The sequence below is a fragment of the Amyelois transitella genome, chromosome 19, assembly GCF_032362555.1.
Source record: "Amyelois transitella isolate CPQ chromosome 19, ilAmyTran1.1, whole genome shotgun sequence".
NCBI classification, from domain to species: Eukaryota; Metazoa; Arthropoda; class Insecta; order Lepidoptera; family Pyralidae; genus Amyelois; species Amyelois transitella.
Window position 1 is genome coordinate 3,119,816 of NC_083522.1, and position 26,512 is coordinate 3,146,327.

The 26,512-nt window shown below is 36.4% G+C and overlaps 1 protein-coding gene across 4 annotated transcripts in view; it reads left to right on the forward strand.

The window, feature by feature from the left end:
• LOC106139996 (zinc finger protein 608) overlaps positions 1-26,512 on the forward strand; it is a 92,032-nt gene that overhangs the window by 30,805 nt on the left and 34,715 nt on the right. For all 4 annotated transcript variants that reach the window (XM_060949535.1, XM_060949531.1, XM_060949533.1 and 1 more), the window contains exon 3: positions 4,389-5,171. In XM_060949535.1, the coding sequence (XP_060805518.1) occupies positions 4,449-5,171 (723 nt within the window). In that variant the 5' untranslated portion in view covers positions 4,389-4,448. The remainder of the gene's footprint in view (positions 1-4,388; positions 5,172-26,512) is intronic.

Consider the following 26,512-nt stretch of genomic DNA (forward strand, 5'->3'; position numbering starts at 1 on the left):
TTATAACTGCGCATATTTAATAATATTATGGCACAAATATTTGACATGTTAATGATTATATGTGTTAAACGTGCAACGCGAATGTTTAAAAGATATTCAATTGTGATCGTTATTAATACAATACGCATAATAAATAAGTATTTAGCTGTGTTGTGTCTAATATTACAACAATATTACATTATAAATGAATAAATTACGGTGTTATGATGTCGATGACATTGAGCCAAGATTTATGCGTACCTCACTCTGCGTGAGCGCATTACTTATTACTTTTATTGTTAAAGATAAGATTTCAAATGTCCACACTTGTGAGGGGAATAAATTGTGATTTAAGCAAGCTATAATGCGACAGTTTGTGGGCATGTCTGTTTTACAATCTTTTATTTAGTTTAAATTTTTTAACACTTATTGTCAACCTGTCTGAATCTCATCTTACAATATAAAACATACAGCTGAGCATGATCTTTCAGTCTTTTCGATATTGATGGCTTCCTCTATTCCGTATATTTTTATGTATGTATGTTTACACTAATTAACGGTACGAATTTCAAAGAAACTTAGCTATAGCGTTCAAGCTTATATAATTCACTGAATGACAACAAGACGGGGGTAGTAAATTTTTGACGTTACATTAACAACCCCGCAGGTACGTCTGCAGTTAACATATTAAGTAAAAAAAATATGAGTAAACGTTCCTGAAAGCTGTTCCAACTGAAAAATAACGTCTTAGCAAAGCCAGCAAAGATGAGAGGCTCTGCTTACACTGCGTTCCCACGAATAAATCAAATAGCTGACGGCCACAGGCAGGAAATCGAACTAACTGACATTAGCGCCACAGTTTCCCAGGCATTTTGCTTAATCGGTAGTTATCGTAGAATGAAACATGAAACTAATAATAATATTGTTTCGACAGAAACGCTGAAGCGGTAAACTTTGGACGCAAGGTCCGATGTCCAAATAACATTTTACTGTGATAACGTAACATAGGCAACCTACATTGTCGTGTGATTATCGACAGGGTATTATAGAACCCTTCGAATGTAGTAGAAAATGATTAAAGGTCAAAAATACAAACAAATTGTACACAAGAAAATACAAAGACGTTCCTAAAATGATGAAGAAAAATCTTTAACAAATCCTTCTACAGCATGTAAAGTATCACTAACATTCTCTATTTGGTCAAGCACGACTTTTTAGACCAAAAAATACAGTGAAAGAGAGAAAGTAATACCTATTAAATTTATGTTTTGCGTAGTTAAAAGCAAATGCAACTTTCTTTACTGTAATAATTTCAATAATAAACCGACTAATTTGCTATTTCAAAATTAAACTCGACTTTAACCGAAGTTAAACGACGTATTTAACATTTTAATTTGTCTACTATTTTTTGTTTGTCGACGCGTCAAGCAGTTTTTGCTGTGTAGTCTCATTAATGATTTAAATTGAAGGCTGAACTGGTCAATTGGTAGCAATTTAGTTGCTTTTTTGCTGAAATGTCAAGAATGCTGAAGGTGGCTGATTAATTGCATAATGCGTGCAAAATATACATTAGTAGCAAAATTATAGGATGCTCATTGAAAATTGGCACCGAATTAAGAGGGAATACTTGGAAATAAATTCTCGATTTAATACTACGATCGTTTTTTTATGCTCCAACTGGAAACACGCAGAGATGAAGAAAGAAAAATAGGGAATATAATATTTCATATCTCCACAACATTTTGTTATAACATCCTAGATAGAAGACTGAGCCTGTGTCTCATATACCTACCTCCAGTGCTCTGACTTCTATATGTATGAAAATAAATGTAAAAATTAAATGTGTAAGTAGTATGCAAACAATATCTTAAAAACAACTATTATCGTCTTTGCCGCTCACTGGGTTACAATTCAACGCTTATCACACAAACAAGGACACGTAGGACATTTAGCTGGATAACCTTTCCTTTGACAGACTTTTCAATCTGCGTGGAACGGGAAGCAGTTGACACACGCTATGTATTTTTTTAAGCTAGGTACCTGATCGAGTTTTTCATCCTTAGGTAGAATGGCGGGGGCGCGGGGGCGCCTGATCATGGATTGGGTAAGTCAGGTTTTTACACGAAGCGACTCCCGTCTGACCTCAGTAACCGTTGGAGGAGAACTTATCCCATAATAGATTGTGGTTACACAACCAATTTTCTGAACGAGTAGGTTTACTCACGATGATTTCCACCACCATCGAGCATGAACATCGTATTTCCTCTTAATTGGATGGGAAAAGTGTGTAATTATTTTAAAGTTCACTGAATCATTTTATGTTGTGATACTATGTTCGGTCGTCCGGTTCAGAGAATAAATTACCATTTATAATAATAATTTGATTAATATCTTGATACGTTGAGAATTGGATTTTAACACAGAACTTCATAAATTATTCATAGAGTAGATTATAAAAACATGTTATTTCTTTATTATTTAATAGTATGCATAATGCGTTATCTGATAACAACGGTACCTGTTTGGCTTTTGCGATTAGGTTTAGTATTAAAATTAGTCCGACTGCTTATCATTATATATTAGAATTATATAGATTTGTTTTGAAACATCAATATTGGTGCCGTACAGATAAAGGCGGACATTTTTTTTTTGAAATTTCTGGTCGTCCTAAACGACCTTCGCTCAGGTAATTCAGTACACATACTCAGTGGACTTAAATCACCTGGGTGGTTAAATCAAACGCTTTAAGCACAGTGAAACTAGATGACAATGACTAGAGACTTAGATTTACTTTGAACAGTTTGTAGAGAAAGCTTATTCCAGTTTGAGTGTGTGTGTTTAGGAAATAAAAAAGGCAATACGCAAAAAGTAATATAAGCATACAAAATTAAATTTCGTGATTATGTAAACTCGACTTTTAGGTTTGTACTAGGCTCGCATAAATAAACAGAACGAACGTCATAAAAAAGTTATGAGGAGTTATCCAATGGGCGCAGTAAACCCGGCAACGTCGCCGACGCCATAAAGTGCCCAACTGCCCACTTCCTGTCGTAGCCCTGATGATTTTTCCTATTCCAAATCTATACACCATGAATTTATGTCGGTGAAGAAAATTTGGTACAACAACATATTTGGACGATGAAACTGAGCAGTTTCTGTAACAACAAGTAGCAAAAAGTGAATAACAGAATTACTGCCCCATTATAACACCAATCATCTGATCAACCAATTTGTATGAGAGAGTAAAAAAAATTATAAATACACATACATTATCACTCTTTTTTTCCTGGTGGGAAAGCCAGTCGATTTAAAGATATAAACATAAAATTGTATTAGAAGTCTTTAGAATTCATTAACTTCAATATACTGAAGACATAGTTCAATAAACTTTATTTCTACTTTAATTTTAGAAATTGATAGAAATAGACAATCTAGTAAAATTGACAATCTTGGCCTATATAACGAACTATTTGCATGATCCTTACGCAATGAATCAGAACAGAACAAATAGATTTCGTTCTATTATACGATGGATTGATGAATATTAAATATTTTTTATAGGGCCATTTCATAAATTGGCTTCAGAGAACTTGTGGTTGTAAATTATCCTAAATAAGCATACATTGGGTAGTAAGCACGCACCTTCTAGGTTTATACCGCCTTTGTAAGAGAAACCGGGCTTATCTACGCTGTTTTATGGCTATTTTACGATTATAGCCCCTTTGAATTGGTTATAAATGCGAGCGATATGAAATTCTATAAAGGAATAATTTTAAATGGACATGTTCATTTAAGTACAGATTCGTATTAATTTTTATAGTTCCGTCAGCTCTAGAGGCATTTTATAAATGAGACGACAGTGATAGGAAGCTAATGGATAGAAATACTTTTACCCGGTGAATGGTGTCTTATCGCAGGTTTAGTGTCATCAGTTCTCATGTGCTCCGGGGTGGTTGTAAACTGACCCGTGGAACACCAAAGTGGTGTATCTGGGTGTTCCCCGGTTATCGTTTTGTGTTCCTGGTTCACCTTTGGTGTTCCGCTATTCAAAATAATGTACCCGTAGCTCACCTATCTATCTAGGTGTTCAACGATTTACTTTAGTACCTACTCCTGGTTCATGCGCTTTGAATTTCTGAAACTGCTACTACGTATGTTACAGACGTGCAATTAACAAAAAGACCTGCAATTAACAACCTTTAGGAACACATTATTTAAAACCGTTAAAACACTGACCATATTCTTAACATTCAGTACCTACTGGTAGCGGTACTGGTGGCGCGCGGAATCGGATAAAGTTATTGGCCCATGACCTGCAATGAAAATGAGTGTTTATGATCCTTTATGGAATTTATTGTAAGTAGATTTGTTGATTAGCTTAGTACTAAAAGTGAATTCTCTTGCTGCAGGGCTACAATGGTGTGTGCGTGTGAGGGCGAGCGGGGGGCGGGCGCGGGCAGCCGGCGCGCATGGCGGCGCCAATGAGGGAGGGCGCGCCGGCCGGCGGAGCTCGGGCGCCCCACGCGCATCCCGCCAACTTCGAGTACGATGACAACGAGTGGGATATCGGCATCGGCGACCTCATTATAGACCTCGATGCCGACATAGAGAAGACTGACGAGGCGGGCGGCATGGCGGCGCGCGCCGAACCAGACGCGCAGCGCACCGCGCTCAAGATGAAGATCAAGCGCACGAAGCCTGGCACCAAGAGCTCCGAGGCGAAGCACGAGATCGTAAAGTCCAACGAAATGAATGGCGAGCCGAAGCCGCCGCCGCCAGCGCCCGCTTCGCAGCCCACAGCAGCCAAACGCGGTTCAGGCGGTCACCGTCGCGATAAAGCGCGAGACAAGCACCACCACCCTCATCCACCTCACGACGTGAACGGCGTGGCGAGAGTACCGCCGCCGCCGAACGCGCCCGGGCCGCCCGCTGCGACGCCGCCGGCGGCTCTGACTACCGCGCTACCTCCTACGCCGCCGACGCAGGCCAAGCCTGAGCCCCGGCCGGCACCCGCGCCGCGATTGGACGCCAAGCCGACCGCGCCCTCACCAGCACCTACGGCTCCTGCGCCGGCGCCCCCGCCGCCACCTGCGCCCGCGCCTCCTCCACCCGCGAAACCTGAACCTGACGATTCGCGGCAAGAAACCAATAGCTCACAGCCTCCATCAAAGAAGCAAAAAATGGAATCTAAGGTATTTTTTCATACTGTAATTTTTTTTTATTTATGGAGACGTTTTGGTAAAGGATCTAGTCAAGAGTACCCCAAAGCCGACGAGTTTGCATGAAAATAGTTATGAATGTGGATTAAGCGAAAGAATTATGCAGGGATCGTGGCAAGTGGAAAGATGTAGTCTCTGCAAACCTACCTATTGACTCCAATATAAATGACTTCTGACATATTGTGTAAGTACATATTAACTGCAAACAAGTAGACCCACCACTATTAAGACTATTCGGAAGATATACTTCACAATACCTCGTCTCTTGGCCCGGCCTTAAATATGCCCTCAAAACTATTCCGTGCCTTACTATTAAAAAGTTATAATAAGCTTCATTATTGTTGATATAGCATGAAAACAGTATGGTATGCTAATCTCATTTTCAATCTAATTGGTTGATTGATTCAACCCGCCTGTAATGTAGTACTGCAGTTTGTCAGATATCGTAACCTTAAATAGATTCCGCTGATAGCAATAATCTCGCACTAATTGTCCGATTGCTCTTATCGCGTTTGTACCCGATTGTTTCGGAGTATTTAATTGTTCGGGCTTAGGGCTGTTTGCGAGCTTGATTGAGTGCAAATGCTCGTGGGGAGTAATCCGCGCTGTCGCCCGCCGCATCGGTTCATTAAATCACCCCCTCGCCGGTTCTGCCCGCCTGGTAGTCGGACCTCACAGTTCTCACTGCACTCCACAAATTAATACGATTGTGGTCTCTGTGGCAAATAAGACTATATGTATCTTTGGTCGACTTGGAATTGCAGATGCTCCGACACCCATAATGGTAAATGGCATTCCGTTAGTTGCTTTAATTAACACTGCATATACTGGACTAGACATTAAAAAAGACCACCAAGAGCACGACGTGCCGGTGAATAGCTCAATCGTGCACCTGCATTGCGAGAACATCTTTCACGATCTTAATGTATGGGCAATCATTAATCAAATTGACGTGACTTCAACTTATTGCCAAAGCATCATGCAAATTGCGCTCATGTTTTATGAACTTATCACGATTAACAACATAAAGAAATGATGGTTTATATTTACCGAAAGTACTTATATCCCGTACATCACGAGATGCAACAGCTGTTTAAGCAATATTTGCGATGGCAACCACAATATTTTATGGCTGAAGCCAAATTACAGTGCGACATAAAGAAATAGTACCTATTTCGTAACGCGCAATGTGAGAAGGGTGGCTCCCTTTGCTTTTCTTAGCGTCAGTAAGTGCGAGGGGAATACGGAGACTGAATACATCGGGTCTCCAAAATTCCTTTCATTAATCACTGCTGTCAAGGGCTCTAAAAATTCCTCAAGTGTTCGTACAATCAATTTAGAGTCCTCTTCCTAACTGGAAAAGTTTTAGAGCGTTTATAATTAAAGATGAAATATCAAATTGAAGTCTTATCTTATGATGACATTTAAATTGTTTTATAATTAATGTATCCATTTTATTAAAATTATTTTTGATATTATTGCAGACATTTTGTCTTTAGTCTTTCTTTTTTATAAACATTATTGAACGAACGAACATATTAAACGCTTTATTAAATGAATGCAAATTTTTTGAGGGTAATTTTGAAGAATAACTTTTTTGTTGAATTACTAAACCTTATATTTATTTATGTTTGAGTTTATATCATACTCTTTATGACTTGACTTCATTTGTGAATGGATTTTCATAAGGTGATAATAATTGTGCCACAACTTAATGCGTAATTTCTTTACCAATAACAGAACTTGCTTACTATTTTCAATAGTAACGGCTCAATCAATTTAAGTAATGTTTAAAATAATTGATGTGTGAAATTAATAAGATTTCTATCAGAATGATCCGAGTATGAAACATATACAGATGTGTCGTCTTGAATGAGGTTAATAGAACCGCAGAGCGCGATTATACTGATCGCTCTGAATAAATTTACATGTTGATTGCCGCTGATCAGTGTTCCCCGCTAAACTAACTGCTAACTGGCGGCTGGGCTCGCCATCAACATTAAATAAATACCCGCCCGGGCTCGGCAATTCTGGAAACAATTTGTGGTGTCCAGGATTTCATACGCAAATTAAGAGTTGCGATAATCTTACTCATAAAATGATATAAACAAAATCAAACATCTGAGCTGATAAATTTACGACTAACATTATTACAATATTTACTGCTGAATGTAATCGTTAGGCTATAAATTGCTGTTGTTGTACAAATCCAGTTTAGATTAAACGAGCGAAACCATTGCTAATATGAGTGATAAATTCCGATGAATTTTCCGCTTCAACGAATTTATTTTATCCTCGAAACGGACGTATCGATTTACCTGCTGGTGCGTGTCATCATTCATTTTGCAAAATGTTATTGCTTTAGCCAAAACGATGCGACCTTTCCGCCAGACCGTCAATTAAAATTTTAATAACGAACACAAAGTAATTGATTGATACAATAAAAATATCGCTTCTGGAAGTGGGCGTAAACCCGGGTATGGCAATTTAGCGAATGGAAAGTAATTAAGGTGTGATGATAATCATTCGAAATTTTCGAAAAACCGCTGACTAATAATATAAATCAATATAGTGACCAAAGACCAGTGTAGGTAAAGATTCAAGTTAATAATATGTTACAGAGAAACTACACGACTAAACTACTGTTATTAAATCGATTACTTCTACTTAACAATAGACAAATTACAGCTACAATGACAGTTGGTGCTTTGATTGATAAGTAATTGTGTACAAATGACGAAACGTTAGAAGTAGCTGAATGTAATGAGATCATTACATTATTGAACAAGACAGCAGAAGGCGCGAGGAGGTGTACGTGCGGCAACCGGCCAGCTGCCGACTACTGTGTAATTATTATTGGCGTAATTAGGATGCGAGCCGGGCAAAGCCCGCGGCGCCGACAGCGCTCCACTCTAACAAATGCCATTATTATTTCCGCTTCGCATTATACTCGCTGCGGTTTGTTACGTTCTCGTTTATTATGTCATGAACAATTGAAACGATAATAAATATTCACTCGCACAGAGCAAATTGATTCAACGTTAATTGCGTCGATGCGCGGGCTATCACGACTCGCTCCCCTCCGCGAACAGAGTTCATGTTTACAGTTACTTATTTAACGGTTTCGTAATTTACTCGAGTAACTGAATGTTAGTTTCGCTTGAAGAGTCTGTTGATATTGTCAGCGTCAGCTTTATTGAGACGCTACGAATTGTCCTCGATTATTATTTCAATTAACACCAAAGTCAATCTGTCGCCGCCGGAATAACACATTTCATTGTGCTCGCTCACAAAATTCCACCGTCTTAGTTGTCATAAACCCATTAAAGTTAGTTATATGGTATCCTGAAGCTCGGATCGCTGAGGGTTCCCAGTTGAGTGGTGGCTGGGTATGTCGACGAGTTGGAAGACTGATCGAGCGTGTCGTCGAGCGACAGTAATCCGCAGCTGCCGTGTACCTGGCCGTTGCTTTGTTCGAGTGGAAAGTTTTGCGTCCCACAGATTTGTCGCAGTAAGCGGTGCATTCAGAATTCCTCTAAACTGTTATTTCGTATCTGGAACCGCTCAGACGCTCGATTCTTCGCTGTCATCATTGTTGACATTGCCCTGACTTTATTGACTGTTATGATGAATAAATCCATTTGTATTATCTTAATTACTATTTGAATAGACTATGTTCTCTTTTTAGATAAGAATTAACGTGTCCCAATGGAAAAATTATATTCTCTGAGCAAATATTATCCAACATCGTGAACATTGAAACGTATCGACCGACTAGTTTGTCGACCAATAAAACCTTTACAAATACAATATAGGGGAACTGGGGATCAAAAGCTGATTTTTTGTTACAATTTTTTATAAGCCGCTATTTTGCCCTCTTTTGTGCCCGTGTTGTTTACTAATGGGTTCTGTTGGGTCGACTTAAGATAATAAGTCTGGTTTTCCTCGGTGCTGGCGAGCCCATGTGTCGCGATTACTGAGCCAGTTTTTGCTGTCGGAAATGCGAGAATGCTGTCGGGTGGGATTTAAATATATTTGTTGATCTTTCGGCTTAATCTGTTACGGGTGAGTGCGGCTCGCGTTCGCAGCCGCCTGTTTTTATTTCGCTGCAATATGAACGCTATTACGGGATTTTTAATTCACTTTCATTTTTATTGCTTTATCTGTTTGTATTTGTTTAAACATTGTAAAATTCTTTAGGTTTTCCTTATACATTGAATTGTATTTAACACAAAATTTCTTATTTAATTTGAATTTACATCAGGTATGTTTATTAAGTTTTTATCTCATGCTGATATTTCTAAATCTTCAAAGCTTACATGATTGACATAGGAATTAGAAGCATTAACCATCTCAGCGTCGCTAATTCGCTATGTCATCTCATCAACTTATCAGAAAATCCTTTACGTTATCTTGAGATAAAGTGCTTTGTCACATAGTGTTGTTTCATTCGATTTAATTAGAGAGTCACCCTATTTGCCGCCGTACCGCGATATCCAGCAGTAATCGTTATCGCCGCTTAATCAATCACCGCTCTGTTTAATGCCCCAATATCCTGCGGTACCGACTAACAATTACATGTGAGGGTCCCGTATCGCGTCGACCAGCCCAGCTCAGTGCCAATAACATAAATTGTCACGGCCGCTCGGAAGTGTCCCCCCCCCCCCCTCTCCCCGCACCTCACCCCGCACTCCGACCAGGCCCTCGAGCTCTCGTCGAGGTCTTTCCGAGATTGCTGTCGACTCCACAATCGATATTCAATCTCTTTGACGTTTTATACGCTCCCTACTTTCTTACTTTGTGTCGGCGTTTAGAACGCGATTGGGACCGAAAAGGAAGCATTCCACAATGCTTTGATTTGATACATCTCGGTTATTCTTCTTTGCTCATTTTCTGCCAATGTTTCCTTGTCACTATTAGCTAGCTATTTTTATTTTTGTGTTTATTTTCAAAGACGACTATTATGAGGCGGGGGCGATTTATTGGAACGGTTTGTCATTTCGTTGACAGCGTAATTACTTTTGGCTGCCATTCGCAGTAATCCAATTCACATATTTTTATTACCTTCGATGACGGCGCTGCCTTTATGAAATGAAGTTTAATGGAACCGAGAATAGATAATTTATCACGGCTCAACGTTATTAAATCCGGCTGCTGCCAATCGCTTCGACGTTTATGATTTTAGCGAGCTCATAATTACGACATAGTTGAAGTAATTAGCGGATTCTGGGCCAGGGGAGTAGTTGGCATCGGAGTCTGGTAATTACGAATGTGATCCTCGCCTTTTATCCCACAAGTTATAATTGAAAGCTCGCTGGCCCAGAAGCCACGGCGTGTATCGTGTTATTAGGTGCGCATACGTAATTTGTTTGTTAAAGACGGCACGCAGTTATACCCGCTGTGAATAATTTAAATTCATCCCCTCGGAGGTAGGGTGGTTCTGGCTCCCGTATCGATTGTGTTCGCTCTGTGTGTATGTGTTGCGAATGCGATGCGACTGCCACTTACGGCCGGGCTCTATGCTACCTTGGTACTCTGGTATTAGTGGGGATTCTCGGCTCGCTCGCTCGGCACGCCACAAAGCTCGCTATCAACTTGTCACCTTACAATAGAAATCGGGGTACAGAAGCGTCGTTTTCAACATATTTTAATATATTTTTCGGTAAAAGTTCTTCTTCCTAAATTTAAGAGCTAACTCTTCTCTTTTCTCTGTTATTTTTTTTATTTAGTAAAATTTCTAATGTTTTGTAAATGGAAACTGTGTATGTGTTATAGAATTTTTTTTATAAAGAAATATTTTTAACAATGTCAAATCATTTCTTCTTTGCCCACCATTTATTTATTTTATGCTACTGATTGACTAAAATTAAATTATCGATGTTAGAGGAACTTTTTTTAGCTGCATGATAAATAAAGATATTAGCTAAATTGCTTTCGGTTTCTGAACCATTGTTGAGCGCCAAAGCTATTTTATCCTCGTCGACAATAAAGCACGCGTTAACTTCGCCCCCTGGGAACCTAACCCTTCGGCCCTTCACGAATTAAACTTCACCGCTATGAATTATTAATAACTTAATGCCGGTTTGCTGTTATAATTTGTAGAAAAAAATATTTGATTATACCAAACATTTAACCTTTAAAAGGTTAATGTTTTGAAATAATAAAATACTGGAATAATTTCACCGCCTGTTTCCCATAAGGGGCAGGCAACGACTACAGATTTCCTCGTGCTTATAATCCTTATTTGTATTACTCTCTTCATTATGAATGATTATTTAAAAAAAAACATACACATACATATAATCACATCTATATCCCTTGCGTAGTAGATAGAGTCGACAGTCTTGAAAATACTGAAAGTTCACGTTCAGCTGTTTGGCTTATTATTAAAGAATAGAAGATAGAAGGAAGATATTTTTTTCATTATGATAAAAGCAATTCTTGGCATACAAAATTGTTGAACTATTATGATTATATAAAAACAACCACATATTTTGTTTATAATAATAAAAGCAGTTCTTGGCATCCTTAAATTGTTCATAGATTGCTTTAGTCGCGAACGGGAAAACTCCAACCGTTTCAACTGGAAGCAAACGAACGGCAGCTAATTCCGAGTGTTGATCTCTATAATATTTTGATTCCCTGCCCACGCGGGCGCACATGTACTTCTATTTTCGAATTCAAACTTCGAAACGGGAACACAGAATATTTAGAAAACAGAATCGTACGCGTATTCATTTGTTATTTTAGTAAATTATGATATTTTTAATAGTAATATATCGATTTTGTTCTATAAAAATCTCAATAATCAGTAAGCCCAGTATGTCCAAAACATGACTTTGGACTAAAGGTTTTTGCACTTGTCCATCTCTACTACTGTATTTTTTTTCTTATGTGCAATAAAGAGTAAAACTAGCAAAACTACTCCAACATCAATAACAATGCTTAGCATTTGTCTTAGTAACCCGCTAATTTTATTTTTATTTAAAGCTAAATTATTGAGACTAAGCCAAAACACGTAGCTTTTGTTGACATCAAAATATTTGGATGCCAAGCGTTGCTAAAAATAACAGTCATTGGTTCAGTTCACTTCTTCTTTACAGCGACTTTTTTATTTATGAAGGCTGTGGAGTGGAACGATTAATATATCTTTCAAATACACGTGATATGCCAAGATTTTATTTTCATAATTGAGTGCGTTTTACGTTTGCTTAATAAGAGAGTAGGATGAGGTCTGAGGTAGTTCATGCAAACTCATTAAACTTGATTTAGAACATTTTTAAACATATTATTGTTAAAACATATTAATGTTTAAAAATGTTCTAAATCTAAGTTTCGTAAAATAGTGTCACGGCTAAGGAGTAGGGAGATCTTAGCAGTGCGCATTCAATCGATCCAATTAGGTAGGTCAATAATGATGAACGTCCAATCAAAGGCGGCTAACTCTGATAAATGTAAGTATGAATATTTGACGGAATGGAATACAAGCTTTGATCGTCGGCGTTGCTGTTTCGTTCGCTGCGCTTGGCGCACCTACGTTCGTGGGCGAAAATAAACTACATTTATTTTTATACGTGCAACACTAAAAGTGACGGGTCCATCTGATAAATGCGCGATATAAAACAGCGCTTTGTGCATGTCGGAGCAAATTGACTTAATTGCTTATTTATGTAGTGCGCTGTCCAGTTCACAGAGAAACAATTAAGCGGCAGATGTAAATAATGCTAATTATTGCTCGTTTAGTCATTATTCCTTATGAATAGTTAAGTACGATGCAATCAATAATGAACTACATTAATTTATAAACGTTGCTTGTATTATTTATATGTTTCAAACAAAATTCACATTTAGACAATCAGACGTAAATTAAACGGAAGTTTATGTTGATAAACACAAGGTACCACAAGCAAACGAAATCCACCTATAGAAGATAAAAGATACCAGGGGAACAGGAAGAGGAGGCGGTGGCCTCCCGACGCAAATGAAGCGGAATTCACGGCGGGAATAATTTCCTCCGGCATCACTGCGGCGACAACTGAATAAAGTTTTGTACCGCGTTAATTGCCAGCCGAACGAACGGCAGGCACGTCTTTAATGAGACGGGCTCTTTAATGAAAATACCGACATACTGCATACCCCATTCCAGAGCGAGTTCACATGCGACTGCATACAAGTATGCTTTTATAGCGCCCGTAATAATTACATAGATCGGAAGATAGATAATTGAAATCGCGTGAATAATAGCTCGGATGCGGCAACTGCTCTTAGGCACGACAGATGGCGTGTATGGGCTGCTGATTAGAGCAACAAAAAATGGAAACATTATGCTCCTCGGAACTGGTTGGGCACAGGGGCTGGTCGCTCGTGAACTTGGTTAATTTTGCAACACTCGTTTGTAATTACTCGTGTTTATTTATTCAGGCGGAGTGTTTAATAAATAATTAATTATGAATATTTTCATTGAAAAAATGTTGCCAAGGCGAGTCTACGTAAAAGTTATCAAATCTGTAATAAAGTCAAGCTCTGTAGACTACTCGCTTTAAACATACAACAATCAAACAAACATTACACCTTAATTGAAATATGTATGTGAATCATATTTTTATTAATCTTGAAGATCATCATGTAAAGCCGATTCTTGAACTATGCGCCCTAACAGGGCCCTTACCAGGCCAACTACTTCACAAATCCAACGTTTTAACCTTTTAATTTCATATACAATGAACGAATGTATATGAAATCTTAGTGACAGTAGCAAAACGGCAAAGATTGAATGAAATAAACGAATAACTTGACTAGCGGTTTAAAAATAGTTACTGTACTGTTATTTTCCGACATTGCATGTTATCACAGAACATTGATTGGCCTTTTTATTATGCTTGTGTTTAACACGAATGTTATGACATCACAATTTATTATGATTACCAAGATTACAATACAGTTAATAAATGTATTCGTCCAATAATGACTAAAATAACGTTATTGCGTTTGTCTGCTCGTGTCATATAAGTCATTCTTTATTCCAACACGCCTCGTTGCCCTGTCAGCTCAAACGAGGGTTTCGGTTCAGTTCAATCCCCTGGGTTCTGTTTTATTATGGAAATGTGGATATAGTATATTATAACTTCCTTATTATTACTTTATATAGGATAGCGAACCTTCGTTTATACGTCTGTAAGATATTTTTCTAAAATACTTCGTTTATTAATAGGCTATAAAAAATTAATTTAGTGCGTATTTATTGAATGTAATAAAGAAAATACTAAAATTTCAAACATTTCAAAATGAGGCTCTAAAATGAAAAAAAAAAAATAATAATTGGATAGTTGAAAAAAAGACCCGAATCTAAATAGAAATCCTACTGTCTTTAGTAATCAACACTATTATGTTTATAAAGAAAACAACAATTAATTAACAAAAATCATTTAATCAAATTCAAACTTGTATTTGAAAAGCTTATCATGAAATAACTCTTGAGAAAAGACATTTATACATTTTGTTTATAAAAAGAATCAGTTGCCAAGAGTCTACATTTTGGCATGAAGCCACACATTCATTTATATTTAAGTTTACAACTAAAATTGTAAGTGTAAATCAGCTGTGCTGTCAAAGCAAAATTACGTTTAATTTGGTTAATATACAAGAAATAAATTAAACAAAGATAATTGACTAGCTGTGTGGTCTATATTAATGAGCTTTACTACTAGTCTGGTAGGAAATATATAAAATGTTTTGGGTTCTAAGGTTTTACTAAAACATATTGCCGAAAAATAGTTCTTTTTATAAAAATCCTTAAATATTTAGGAAACCAAACGCGCCTATCGTACAATAGTAAGCACATTGATTGCATTATGTAAAAAAACTGCACCTTCTTGTATTTAAAGCTAAAGAGAAAGAAGTTTTCAATGGGCTCCAAAAGCTGATAACTCTTTTATGGACAAGTTTTATTCACTTCCATAAAATTGTACACGATCAATTTTAACTCCATCTTAACATTGCTATAAACGAACATCGCTCATTTTGTTAACCATAAACGTGTAGTTTTTTTGATACATTACCTGCCGAATCAACCGTTTATTTCTCCGACTCTGCCTGCTTTTGGTATACGAACCTGTTACTTCGGTTGAAATAATTTATAAATTAAACACTTAATTACATATCGTTGGTCATTTGCGCCCGAGGCGACAGAGATAAAAACTAATAGTAGGTAGTTGTTTTTGTAATTATACATAATTTACCTAAATACATATGTCGCCAGATTAAAATTGAGTCGCATGCACGCAATCTTTTTGAAAAATATAATATGGGTTGTTTGTAGGGCCTCGAACAACCGTTAATAGCTATGGAAGCTTTTGTAAAGTAACATACCTACTTTGTTTTATACACGCTAAAGAATATCATTTATTTTATAAGATTGTGTTTATATAAATAATTTAATTCTGTGGCAAATAAGTGTGGATGCAGAAGAACATAAACGTAGTTTATGTCATTCAGAGTCTGAATGACATAAAAATAAGTGTGGATGCAGAAGAACATAAACGTAGTTTATGTCATTCAGACTCTGAATGACATAAACTACGTTTATGTTCTTCTGCATCCACACTTATTTGCCACAGAATTAAATTATTTATATACATATATGTCATTCAGAGTATTAAGTCTGAATGACATAAACTACGTTTATGTTAACATAATATACAACACAATAACAATAATTTGTTATTGTGTTGTATATTATGGTTTTCTAGTTAATTCCATGGTAGGTACGTCTACACTATTTACTATATTATTAACGAGCATCATCAAAAACCTATTTTTGTATTGATTAAAAACCAAAGTAGCTGATTCATCTCATTCGCTCTACAACCAGGCGTTCATAGAAGACTAAGAGGTTATATTCATTTAAACAATGTAGGCGTCGTTGGTCTGGATGCCATTATATCGTAAATCACGGTTGACGCGCCGCGGTAATTGGCTGGCGGGCCGCGGGCTGCGATAGCCTCGCCATTCATGGAGCCCTGGTCAGTTTCGACACTGATGATCATGGCTGCCCCCGACGGATTGATTGATTCGACTAGATCTGACAGAGTAAATCACGAATTGGACAATCCACTGCTTGGGTTTTGTTTTTTATTTGATTTGATTTGACTGCAAAATCTTCGCATCATTATTATTATTTCGAAGTGGATAATGTTATCTACGAATACTTGTTATGTGTCAAACTCGTAGCTCAGTTTTTCATAGATATCATAAAGACAACTTAAGTTATTGCTGTCAGGTTGCGATAGATTTTAAGAAAATAAATAGCCTTAAGATCATATATGTTGACTATAAATTAAAAAAAAACTTTTACCATAATTGGCACAACCCTAGTACATAATATCTAGTGGTGATCTTTATTTAATTGTGTTAGCGTGACTGTGTCATGCTACCCGATCGTAACTCAAAATATTACGTCTCACAATTCATCCAAGTAACAGCAGTCTTTTAATTATAACAATGTTGATTTACTACGTAAACTCATGATACTCAATCGTCAATTGAATTCTTTTTTAGTATATGTTAAAGATAACCTACTCTTTTTATTTCATCTGGCTTTAATAAAAAATCTACTTACAATCATAAGATACCACCATCATAGAAAATTTGTTGATTTTAATTGTTTTTAGAAAGAAGGTAAATTAAAAAATACAAATATAATGATGATGATCTAGGCAGCTGGGCATACAATTAAACTTGAAGTAATGTAATGTAAAAATGTACCAAAGTATGAAATTAAAAACCAACATGGCGGAGTACGTCTGTGACACCATATGTATCATATCGTATCACGCCTCGCCTCCGCTATAAAACGTAGCATGACTAATGTACCCGGCCGACGTAAAATGCGGTCTAACGACTGCCTAAATCACCTAATAAATCTCACATTTTGAAACTGCATCAGTATTCCTGGGAGGTTTCTGTGTGGTCGTAACAGGCAGATATCCAGAGTTGTAAACATTTACTAACAATTTCACACAATTTCAGTAATAAAAAATTAAGTAGGTAGGTACAAAGAGTAAACAACATTAATTAATGGATCTGATTTAATTGGCGTGTTTTCTGTGACTCAGTAAAAACATAAAGAAATGATATACCTTGATCGCTTAGTTTAAATCTTTTGTTGGTACAGTTTCATAAAAATATTCCTATCGCTCGCTTATTTGCTGCAGTATGTAATCTCAGCTTTTTTGTTGAGAGTGCTTTTGTGAATAGCCTATTACGACATTTTACATGAAGAAATGTATTTAACGATTGGATTTTCTCTGCTCGGTATAAAATTTATGTGATTAATTAACTTTTGTATGTACTCCAATAATTTTTTTACAAATATCTATAATGCCAATGAACGATACAACGAAATATACATTCGAAAACTTATTGTCGATTCTATGCTCATATGCTGTAATAAGAACAAATACTTAACAACAGCTGCAATATTTTGTTGTACGATACAAGTAAAATAAAGATAAAATTTTATAAATTTATTTGGCAAACACTTGATAAGATTAGTAAATTATATTATTGTTTGCTATAACTTTCGCGGAATGAGCCAGTTAATAAAAAATGCCGAAATATCGTGAGATATAACTTTTTATAAATTATTATCGTGTAAGATTTCATGGATGTAATAAAGACTGACTGCCAAGTTGTCTGAGACAACAAAAGAGGTTCTCAAACGGGAGACCATTTGTCGGATCGTAGAAAGGAAATGCTTTTAAATCTTCGCAGCTGCATAAAACCCTCTTTTATCCGCTTTACGCGATTTCGCTTGTTGGTCTAGCTATTTGTAAGCTACCAAGTGTTTTCCTTGATTTCGTTGTAAGCGACTAAAGGAAATATATTCTCTTCAAAGCGCCTGGACTTTAATGCGTTTAGAACTACCTATAATGTATTGAGGTGTACTTCTAGGGTTAAATCATGGACACGCTAAATCTATAAGTATATATAAAACTCTTCCGTTATCAAGTGCGTCAGTGACTGACTGACCAACTGACAACGCAGAGTCCAAACCGGTGGGTTTAAAGACTTGATTTGGTATTTTTCGTGTTACGCGGACGAAGCCGCGGGCGCCCTCTAGTCATTATGCTAACGAGCTCCATATACTTAATTCACGTATAATATTCGTCACGACAGTCGATAATATCTATACCAAGCACTAAGCAAAACCCAAGCTAGTCTTTCTGCAGTCTACAGACAGCTACTAAAATCTATAGCGATCGCGTGTCCACTTCTCATGATCGCCTAGTACAAATGCATAATGCAGAAAATATTCAGTCTGACATTTAAATAAAATTCCAATAAAATGAAATTCAAATTTTATTATACGAGTTGCCATGAACTTGAATTACTTGATTTTATAAATTTTATTGTTGCCAGCTGCACTAGCTGTTGCCCGCGACTTTATTCGCTGTAAAAATTCACTGAACAGAATATAAATTTTTATACAGATAGACAGAAATTCTAAAAACATATTTTTGAGTTTTGTTAGCCTTATTGTAGATCCCCCATATCCCTAATTGGCAATTACAACATCGTACAACATAAAAAATAGCATTTGAGACTTCTAAACCTCACACACATGCTTAATGTAAAGTGAGTGTAAACATATTAGAATTCGCACTTTATGTTAACGATTCAACCACGAAATTTTAAGATAACTAGTAAAAGCGTCCTATTTATATTTATGTCCCGCTCAGTATAAATGAAAACGCCATTTTCACAACAATGCTGCCAGCACTAACAGTATATTTTTATCTTTTGCAGGTAAGACAAAACTGGCCCAGCAGGTGGGAGTTTTATTCTCTTTGCGGTCCGACCGACATGTGTGAACTTTATTATTACTGGTTCCATTGTGTCCAAGTTTAAGCTGAACGCGTTTGAATCGGGACCGCTTTCGGCATAATTTAAATCTTAGTAAAAATAAAACAATTCATGATGTTTAGATGAGGATCTTTAGGGGTTAATTTTTAGGTATATGAATTGCTGTTATCATTATAAAAAAGTAGGTACTTTACTAGTAGTCATTTGCACTTGAATTATCATGAATATTTGCGATTGGTTTGTCTAACTAAAACAAAATTATCTTCGTGGATCTTTCAAATCACCAACCGATAATCATGTGGTTTCTGACAGCATATATCATTCTTCGTTCTTGCGCCTAGACTAGTTCAATATAAACATAATTTTATGCATTATTATTTGGATAACCAAAGAGACTCTTTTGTCCTAGGAATCGTAATTAGCGTCAAATTCAAAGCCTGGTTAAATGGAATAAAAATATATATGTAAGGCTAATAAATACGCAACATATTCTTCCATATTCTATCCATTGTCTGTGTAGTGTGATCAAACTTTGTCGACATCACGCATCGCTTCAAGATTCTCATTTTGACTTATTTTCGATTTTATAAGTAGGTAAACTTTAAAGTTCAGGGTCTAAGTGGACTAGAATCAGATAGCATCTGAGTGAAGATTTTTATGCATTTCGGGTCTCATGAAGACATTTTATAAACGAAATAGATTACCCAGTATTTATCGACGGAGAACGTTAACCACTGAAAGTACCTACTGAACAGATTTCTTTGACAATGTACTGTACATCTGACATTCCTACATACTGACATTTCGGTAAGAGATTAAAAAAATACCTTAACTCCAGGGCGACAACTGTATGAAAAGTCAGGACAGAAATATATTTTTTATTTGGCATAGCATTTATCGTATCGTAAAGTAAATTTAAACAACGACAGCTTCGCGGTAAAGCATCATAAATTATATTGCAAAAAAAAACTGTTATCATTTCATCTTTGTTTGCCAAGTCTATGTGTGAGAACTTCGTGGCTTTACTATTGTTAGGGTCTAAACTACTAACATTTTAATAAAATAATGAGTGTAAAGAAGTGTAACTCAAATAACTTACGTCACTTTTTACGTTTACACCGACGTTTACTGCAAGCTAGTCAAATTAAAATAAAGGTACGTAACGTGCTCGTAGTTTAGCCCTAGTTGTTTAATACCTGTAGTCTTTATAAATAGTACAAAAATAAATTCGCGAGTTTCCAAATTTAAATTTCCTATTTATTATATATACTTTGTATTTGGTTCTCATGTTCGTGTGTAATCAAGTTGCTGTACTTTTATGGAAATCTGAACATGGAACACATAAATAATTAATTATCTTTGTGGTAAGTTTAACATTGTATAGTATATTTATTCTGTACTCCTTTCATTTCTTTACGAGTCTATTGAGAATAGAACATTAAGCCGCCATTAAGGCTGATGTGACATTAACACTCATAACAATAACGTTCTGGCGAGGCGAATTGCTATTTATTGCAGCTATTTTAAAACGACATTAAATTACTGTCAAAGTACTTACGTCTGCAATGTACTTACATGCTGTCTTTATTGACGTTTTGACCTATTCGTTAATAGGTAATAACATTGAGTATGATCAAAGAAGGTAATATGTCGGCAATAGTGGCAGACGCTTATAATATAAGAACATTATTTTACACGCTGTAAAAAGCTTTGGCAAAGTTTTTACGGTTGGCTGCTCTGCCTGACTAGAACTTTTATGGATTAAGGTACTGCCTTTGTCATTATTTAGCCGTGAGAAAAAAAGATATCCTCTTCCAATGTCCCGGAAACAACACGGTTTTTCAAGGCAAGGTCGGCAACCAGATAGGCACTTCTAAAATTAATAACAGACACTTCAATTAATATCGTTGTCGCTTATAAATTCAAACAAAGTGCTGTAATTACGAGTACTTATATCATACTAAATGGTATAATTTGTTATAATGTCACTGTTATTTGCATTGCAGTTGCAACAGTTACTTCCATAAACATCTACTTCAGTATGGCAAATATCTTGCCAACGCATTTTCAGATTTCACAGCCTCAATATGGCGTCGGTCGTATTCAGCGGGTCGTTGATAGCTGATTGATTCATTTTATTGAGATAAAGTCACGTTGCGAGTTTTATTGTCGGCGTTTTATTGTCACTGACATAAGGAGGTCGACGCGGCGACATATTACGTTCGGCTAATGGCCGCCAATATTTATAACGTGAATGAAATTTCACTCGACTTTGTTTTTGTTGGTGATCATTTTGACAGGTTTATTGTGAAATGTGTTTTGAAATTGGAATTGGCTGTGTTTATTCTTTGTTTTTAAGGTTGAAACCTCTTTTAATTCTGTGCTTTTGACATTAATGATGAAAATGTGGTGTGTTACAATAAAATGACACTAAAGGTGTTCTTTCTGTTCTTCGAGTTGACAGAGGACAAACTTAGAAATATAATTTCAAAGAATCCTTTATGTTAATAATAAATATCAGATTAGTATATCATACAAATAAGTTACATGTTAAGATAACATTCACATTGATAATACTGTAAGAACGATTTCAAATCTGTCGATATCTAAGAGAATAACGATTAACGATTTCTAATCTAAGAGAATAACGGTTAATACGATAAAAACACGATAAAGAATCTACAATGAAAACATACTTACAAAACGCAATTAGTTTAATCCACGAGATAAGATCCATCTGATCTATTAGCTGTAGCAATCGCCAGAAATAATCTGTAGCATAAAATATGGAGTTTATGAAACCTCCTTTCTTCAAACCTTCTCACTTAATCCCAACAAATTTTTTCCTCCCGGTTGGTCCTTCCTCTTTAGAGAGGAGCTCGGGATCAGTCTTTTGGTTATGATCCTGGATCGGGAAGGAGATTGATTTAAACCCAAATTCGACAAAACACATTTCAGCTAGCCCCAATGTTAGTTCAAGAATGTATTATTTATTTAATTTTTATTACACTTTCAAATATACAACAAATCGACTTAATGCCATAAATAAATTTTGAACAAATATATGTAAGTTCATGATATTTACAAGTTTCATTTCTCTGCTGTTTTTATTTTGGCTATGTCTAAAGCTCTAAGGTCTTATTATATCTTTAATTTATATTTTGATTCAGCTTGCGTTCTGTAGCACCGCAGCAAATTAACGACTATTGGCTATTTTATAATACCATTTGCTTCATTATATTTTTATATATAGCTATAATGCTGAAAGCTGGCGTTTGGATGTATTAAACAACTTTCTATACCTGTGTAATGGCTTTACTTATTCTTATATGCGCAATAACATGACAGACACAGAAGCAGATATTTTACGCTACATTAAACGCTGCCCAAACATCACATGTTTCGTTTTCTAAATTACTTTGAGGGAATTACCTAAATGGTTTTTGAGAAGTCTTCGACTGTAATATAATATTAACGTGTGACAATAAAGCCGAGACTCTTGATGTTGTTTCGCTTGAGTATACTTTCCTCTTGCTACATTAGGCACACAAAGTTTTAAAATGTAAGTGCACGTTCGCTCGTGGCTACCCGGACCTAGGATGTGCATGAATAGTAAACGTTTTATGAACCATAACGCTGCCTCTAAAACTACAATGTTCCTGCCAGTTTTATAGGTTTATAGTTGGAAATATTGTGTGCACAGAATTGATACATACAATGTGTCTACCAACGTTAAATATCCACTCGAATAGAATAGAAATTCTGCTCTGGTCTTGGCTACGTCTGAAAAAGGAAATCTATTGGCATCGTCAGCCATAGGCCGTTAATATGAAGCAAAAGTACTACGGGTATATAAGCACATGATAAGATACAGGCATTCTTAAAAATTTACATCCAGTTATTAAACATGTCTCGATAAATTCTACAGTACACAAGTTATTCTTCTAAACGCTGGTTATTCTTTATTTTTGCTTTATAGCGTCTGTTCAAAAATGTTAATACTGCAATTTGCGAGTGGAGAAACTGTTCTCGCCTCCTGCAATAGACTCTTTATTGTAGTGATGTAATCGCACTGGGTTTACTACCGAAACTGTTTGTTTTCTACAACTTTTCCCTCTATAAACCAACTATTAGCGTGAGTGCAGTTAGAGTAGCGTGTTTTAATTATTTAATGAACTTGACGGTGGAGTGCGCAGAGCTGAGACCGTTCATTTCTATATTGAGAACATAGAAGGGTAGCCTATTGGTAATAGTAATGCAATTAACTTCAATGTAACTGATAATACTTTCCTTGCCCGCTTGTAGCAAAGTAATAAGACTATGTGCGTCCTACACCTGTCAATATCTGAACCTCGATTCCATTATTTAGCCATAAAACTGAATGTGGTAGTCAGTTTCGAGACTATGGCTCTGTCTAACCTGTAAGGAATATAGACGTGATATGAGGGCGCGCGCGTGTGTAGGTTTTTATGCTCGGCTGGAAATTGGACTAATTTATCTTAATCTTTTAAAAAAACATTTCATAATTATGAGCCAGATGACAAACACAGTTCTCATATCCGGCGTAACTGAATATATTTCTGTGTACTATTTATTTTCGCCACTCGCTCGCCTCGGCCAAATGTGCTTCTAATTACATAGCCCTACTTCTGACTAATAACCCACCGGTGGGAACAAATAGCCCGCTCTATTTTTAGTTGCTGTTATTATTGCTTCGTAATATGTACTCATTATGTCATTAAGCCGCTTCATACAATGATAAATTACATTGTCTTTTTAAATCGTCTTCCTTGAACGGAGATATGTTTTTGTTATCTGTTTGTATGTAACATAATCTTAGATTTTGGTTTTTAGTAACAATTGTATGTTATTTAACAGTAAGTCCGTAAGATTAAAATGAACGCTCGATTATTTCCTTTTTTGAGAAGTCTACTTTGTAAAGTTTAGGATGCCGAGCACCAAGTTTTATCTCTTTAGAAATTGTGTAACTTAGCTAAATTTCAACTTGGCACCGTGACCGTTCCTACGAATTTTAAGTTTCTTCGTCAATACTTTATGAAATTAATAAAGTTTTAATTGAATCTCGTCGGAAAGCAATTTTGGTTATGTCAAAATGGTTGTTTGTTGGTGATTTCGCTCCGAAGCTGTCTGTCTTTGTCCACAATACAATACATTAACAAAATATTTCGACTTTTGTACAAAACAAGTGTAATTTTGTTCTTCGTTGTGCGCTCTTTATTTTAGGCTTGTCAGACAGCTACTGTAGTTGCTGGAAACCTTAACAGTTTATGCACTCCACTAGGCGTAACCTAACTGAGAGTTCAGAAGGTATTGGAAATGATAGATTCAGTTCACGGCGATGAATATATTTTCACATTCAACAATGACAGTCAAGTTACACAGAACTACAGTTCTGAGGTACGTGTACAGATAGTACGAACGTGTCGCAGATATTTGTACTTAGAAATCTGTCCCTACAGGCTTAATTGCTGCAAACATTCGCTTTCAAGACGACAACAAGTGTTAATTTAAAGTCTATTAAAGATTTTTTCCCATATATAACCCAGTCAATGTTAAAAGAGTGTAAACGAATCCCTGTTTATTCCCATATTTTGTCAATACATTATTCAACACGTAAATCGCCCACTCAATCAGTAAGCATATGAAGATAAGGGCGAAAAAGAAATAAGATAAATGGAAATTACTCAGAAAAATACTTATCTTTTGTCGGTTTCCGGCACCAATATTTCATTCTTATCCGTCTTACTAAACTAATACATGTCTAGTATGGGGGTAGGGGTAGACAGCACTAACAATCTCAGAAAGACTGGAAGACATTATTCACCTGTATGGCTTAATGATGGAATTTGAACGTGCTTCAGGATTAACCTTTGAATATTAATAGTTGTAATTGTGGTGCTAAACTTAAATACCTACTTTATCTTTCTCTTGAAAGGGAAAAGTAGAAAGGACTAACTCATTAAAAAAGTTTACTATTGAGAACATGATTGGACATGCTATGACGAAAATGAGTAACCAAGTTAAAGCCCATGTTTATCATAAAGAATGTGATACAAATTTACTCATTTCTGATCTTTTAAAATCAATAAATTTGCGATAAATCACTGTTTGCGCTTTCTTTGCTCCGCGGCCTGCGACGGACGGATGGCAGAATAGAGCAGAATGCTCTACGGTCGGCTTCCTTTGCCTTTGTACTCGGTCGCTACCAACCGCACCGTATCGATCAAATCCGTTCAACTTCAACTCACTTTTCGCTGTAAAACATTCTTAAACTCCAATAAACAATTAGACTCGCCAGTAACTAATCCGACTCGGCAGTAACAGCAACTAAAATATTCAATAATTCACATTCCACTCACGAAAACATATCGCCATCGCAACATATTTCTCACGCGAGAGAAAAACGTTTTGAATATGACAGAAATAAATGAGACGTCTTGTACTTGAAATAGTGGGACGATAGTGAGAGCAATCGATCACAGAAACTCGCAAGAATTGCAACATTTATATAGATCCCGGGCCTTCCCACTTTATCCCGGGCGGAGAGATTTATATTCAGACGCGACACCTCCTGGCCCTTTGAAGTCGCTAGATGGGGGAAATAAATTCTTACCGCGCGGCTTCGTTGTTTTTAATTAAAGCGGCATAAAGTTGAAATTTTATTACGATAAAAAGTGCTATAAATATACAAAAAACTTAAATGCTTTTGGATTATCTTTTCAAAATGCATTGTGGTGTGCTAAACTTAAAGATGATCGTTCGGAATACGGTGTAACCGTTAAAAGCCATTACAGGAAGCCTGTCCGAGTGGGCCGGTCTCAAGTGTGATCTCCGGTTAATCCGGTGGACGCGGATAACAGCGCTAACAACGTGATAAAGCCGCTCCGGACACGTCGCACTCTCGCAATAACTATAAACTATCAACCGCAAACGTCTGCCATCTTGTACTCGGAGTCGATGAAATATCCTCCTCCCTCTCCCACTCTAGGCGGTGGGTGCCCTCTCCCTTTTCCACCCGTCTCCCGCGTAGACGAGCGGGAAACACGCGGCAAGTTTATTGAAGAATTTCCAGCGAAGCACAAAATATCGAGATATTATTTCGTAAATAAATATCAGCTCACAAATTGAGCATGGCCTGGATTAATATTTATTTTCGTAATTAAAAGGAAAGCCTGCATGTGTATGTGAATTGATTACAAAATGTTGGTTTAAATTATTTTCAGTAAATATTCATAGCACTGATATGTTGAGCAACAGTGTCTATTATTTTCTGGTGATATATTTCACAGTAGACAAATTGACAGTACATTTGCAGAACCTCTTTCATTTATGAAATTACAAGGCATTATCTGATTAGAATGCACGCCACTGTAGAATGGAAATATTTCATACAGTAGTAATATCAACATGCTATTGTCTTTGAGTAGTTT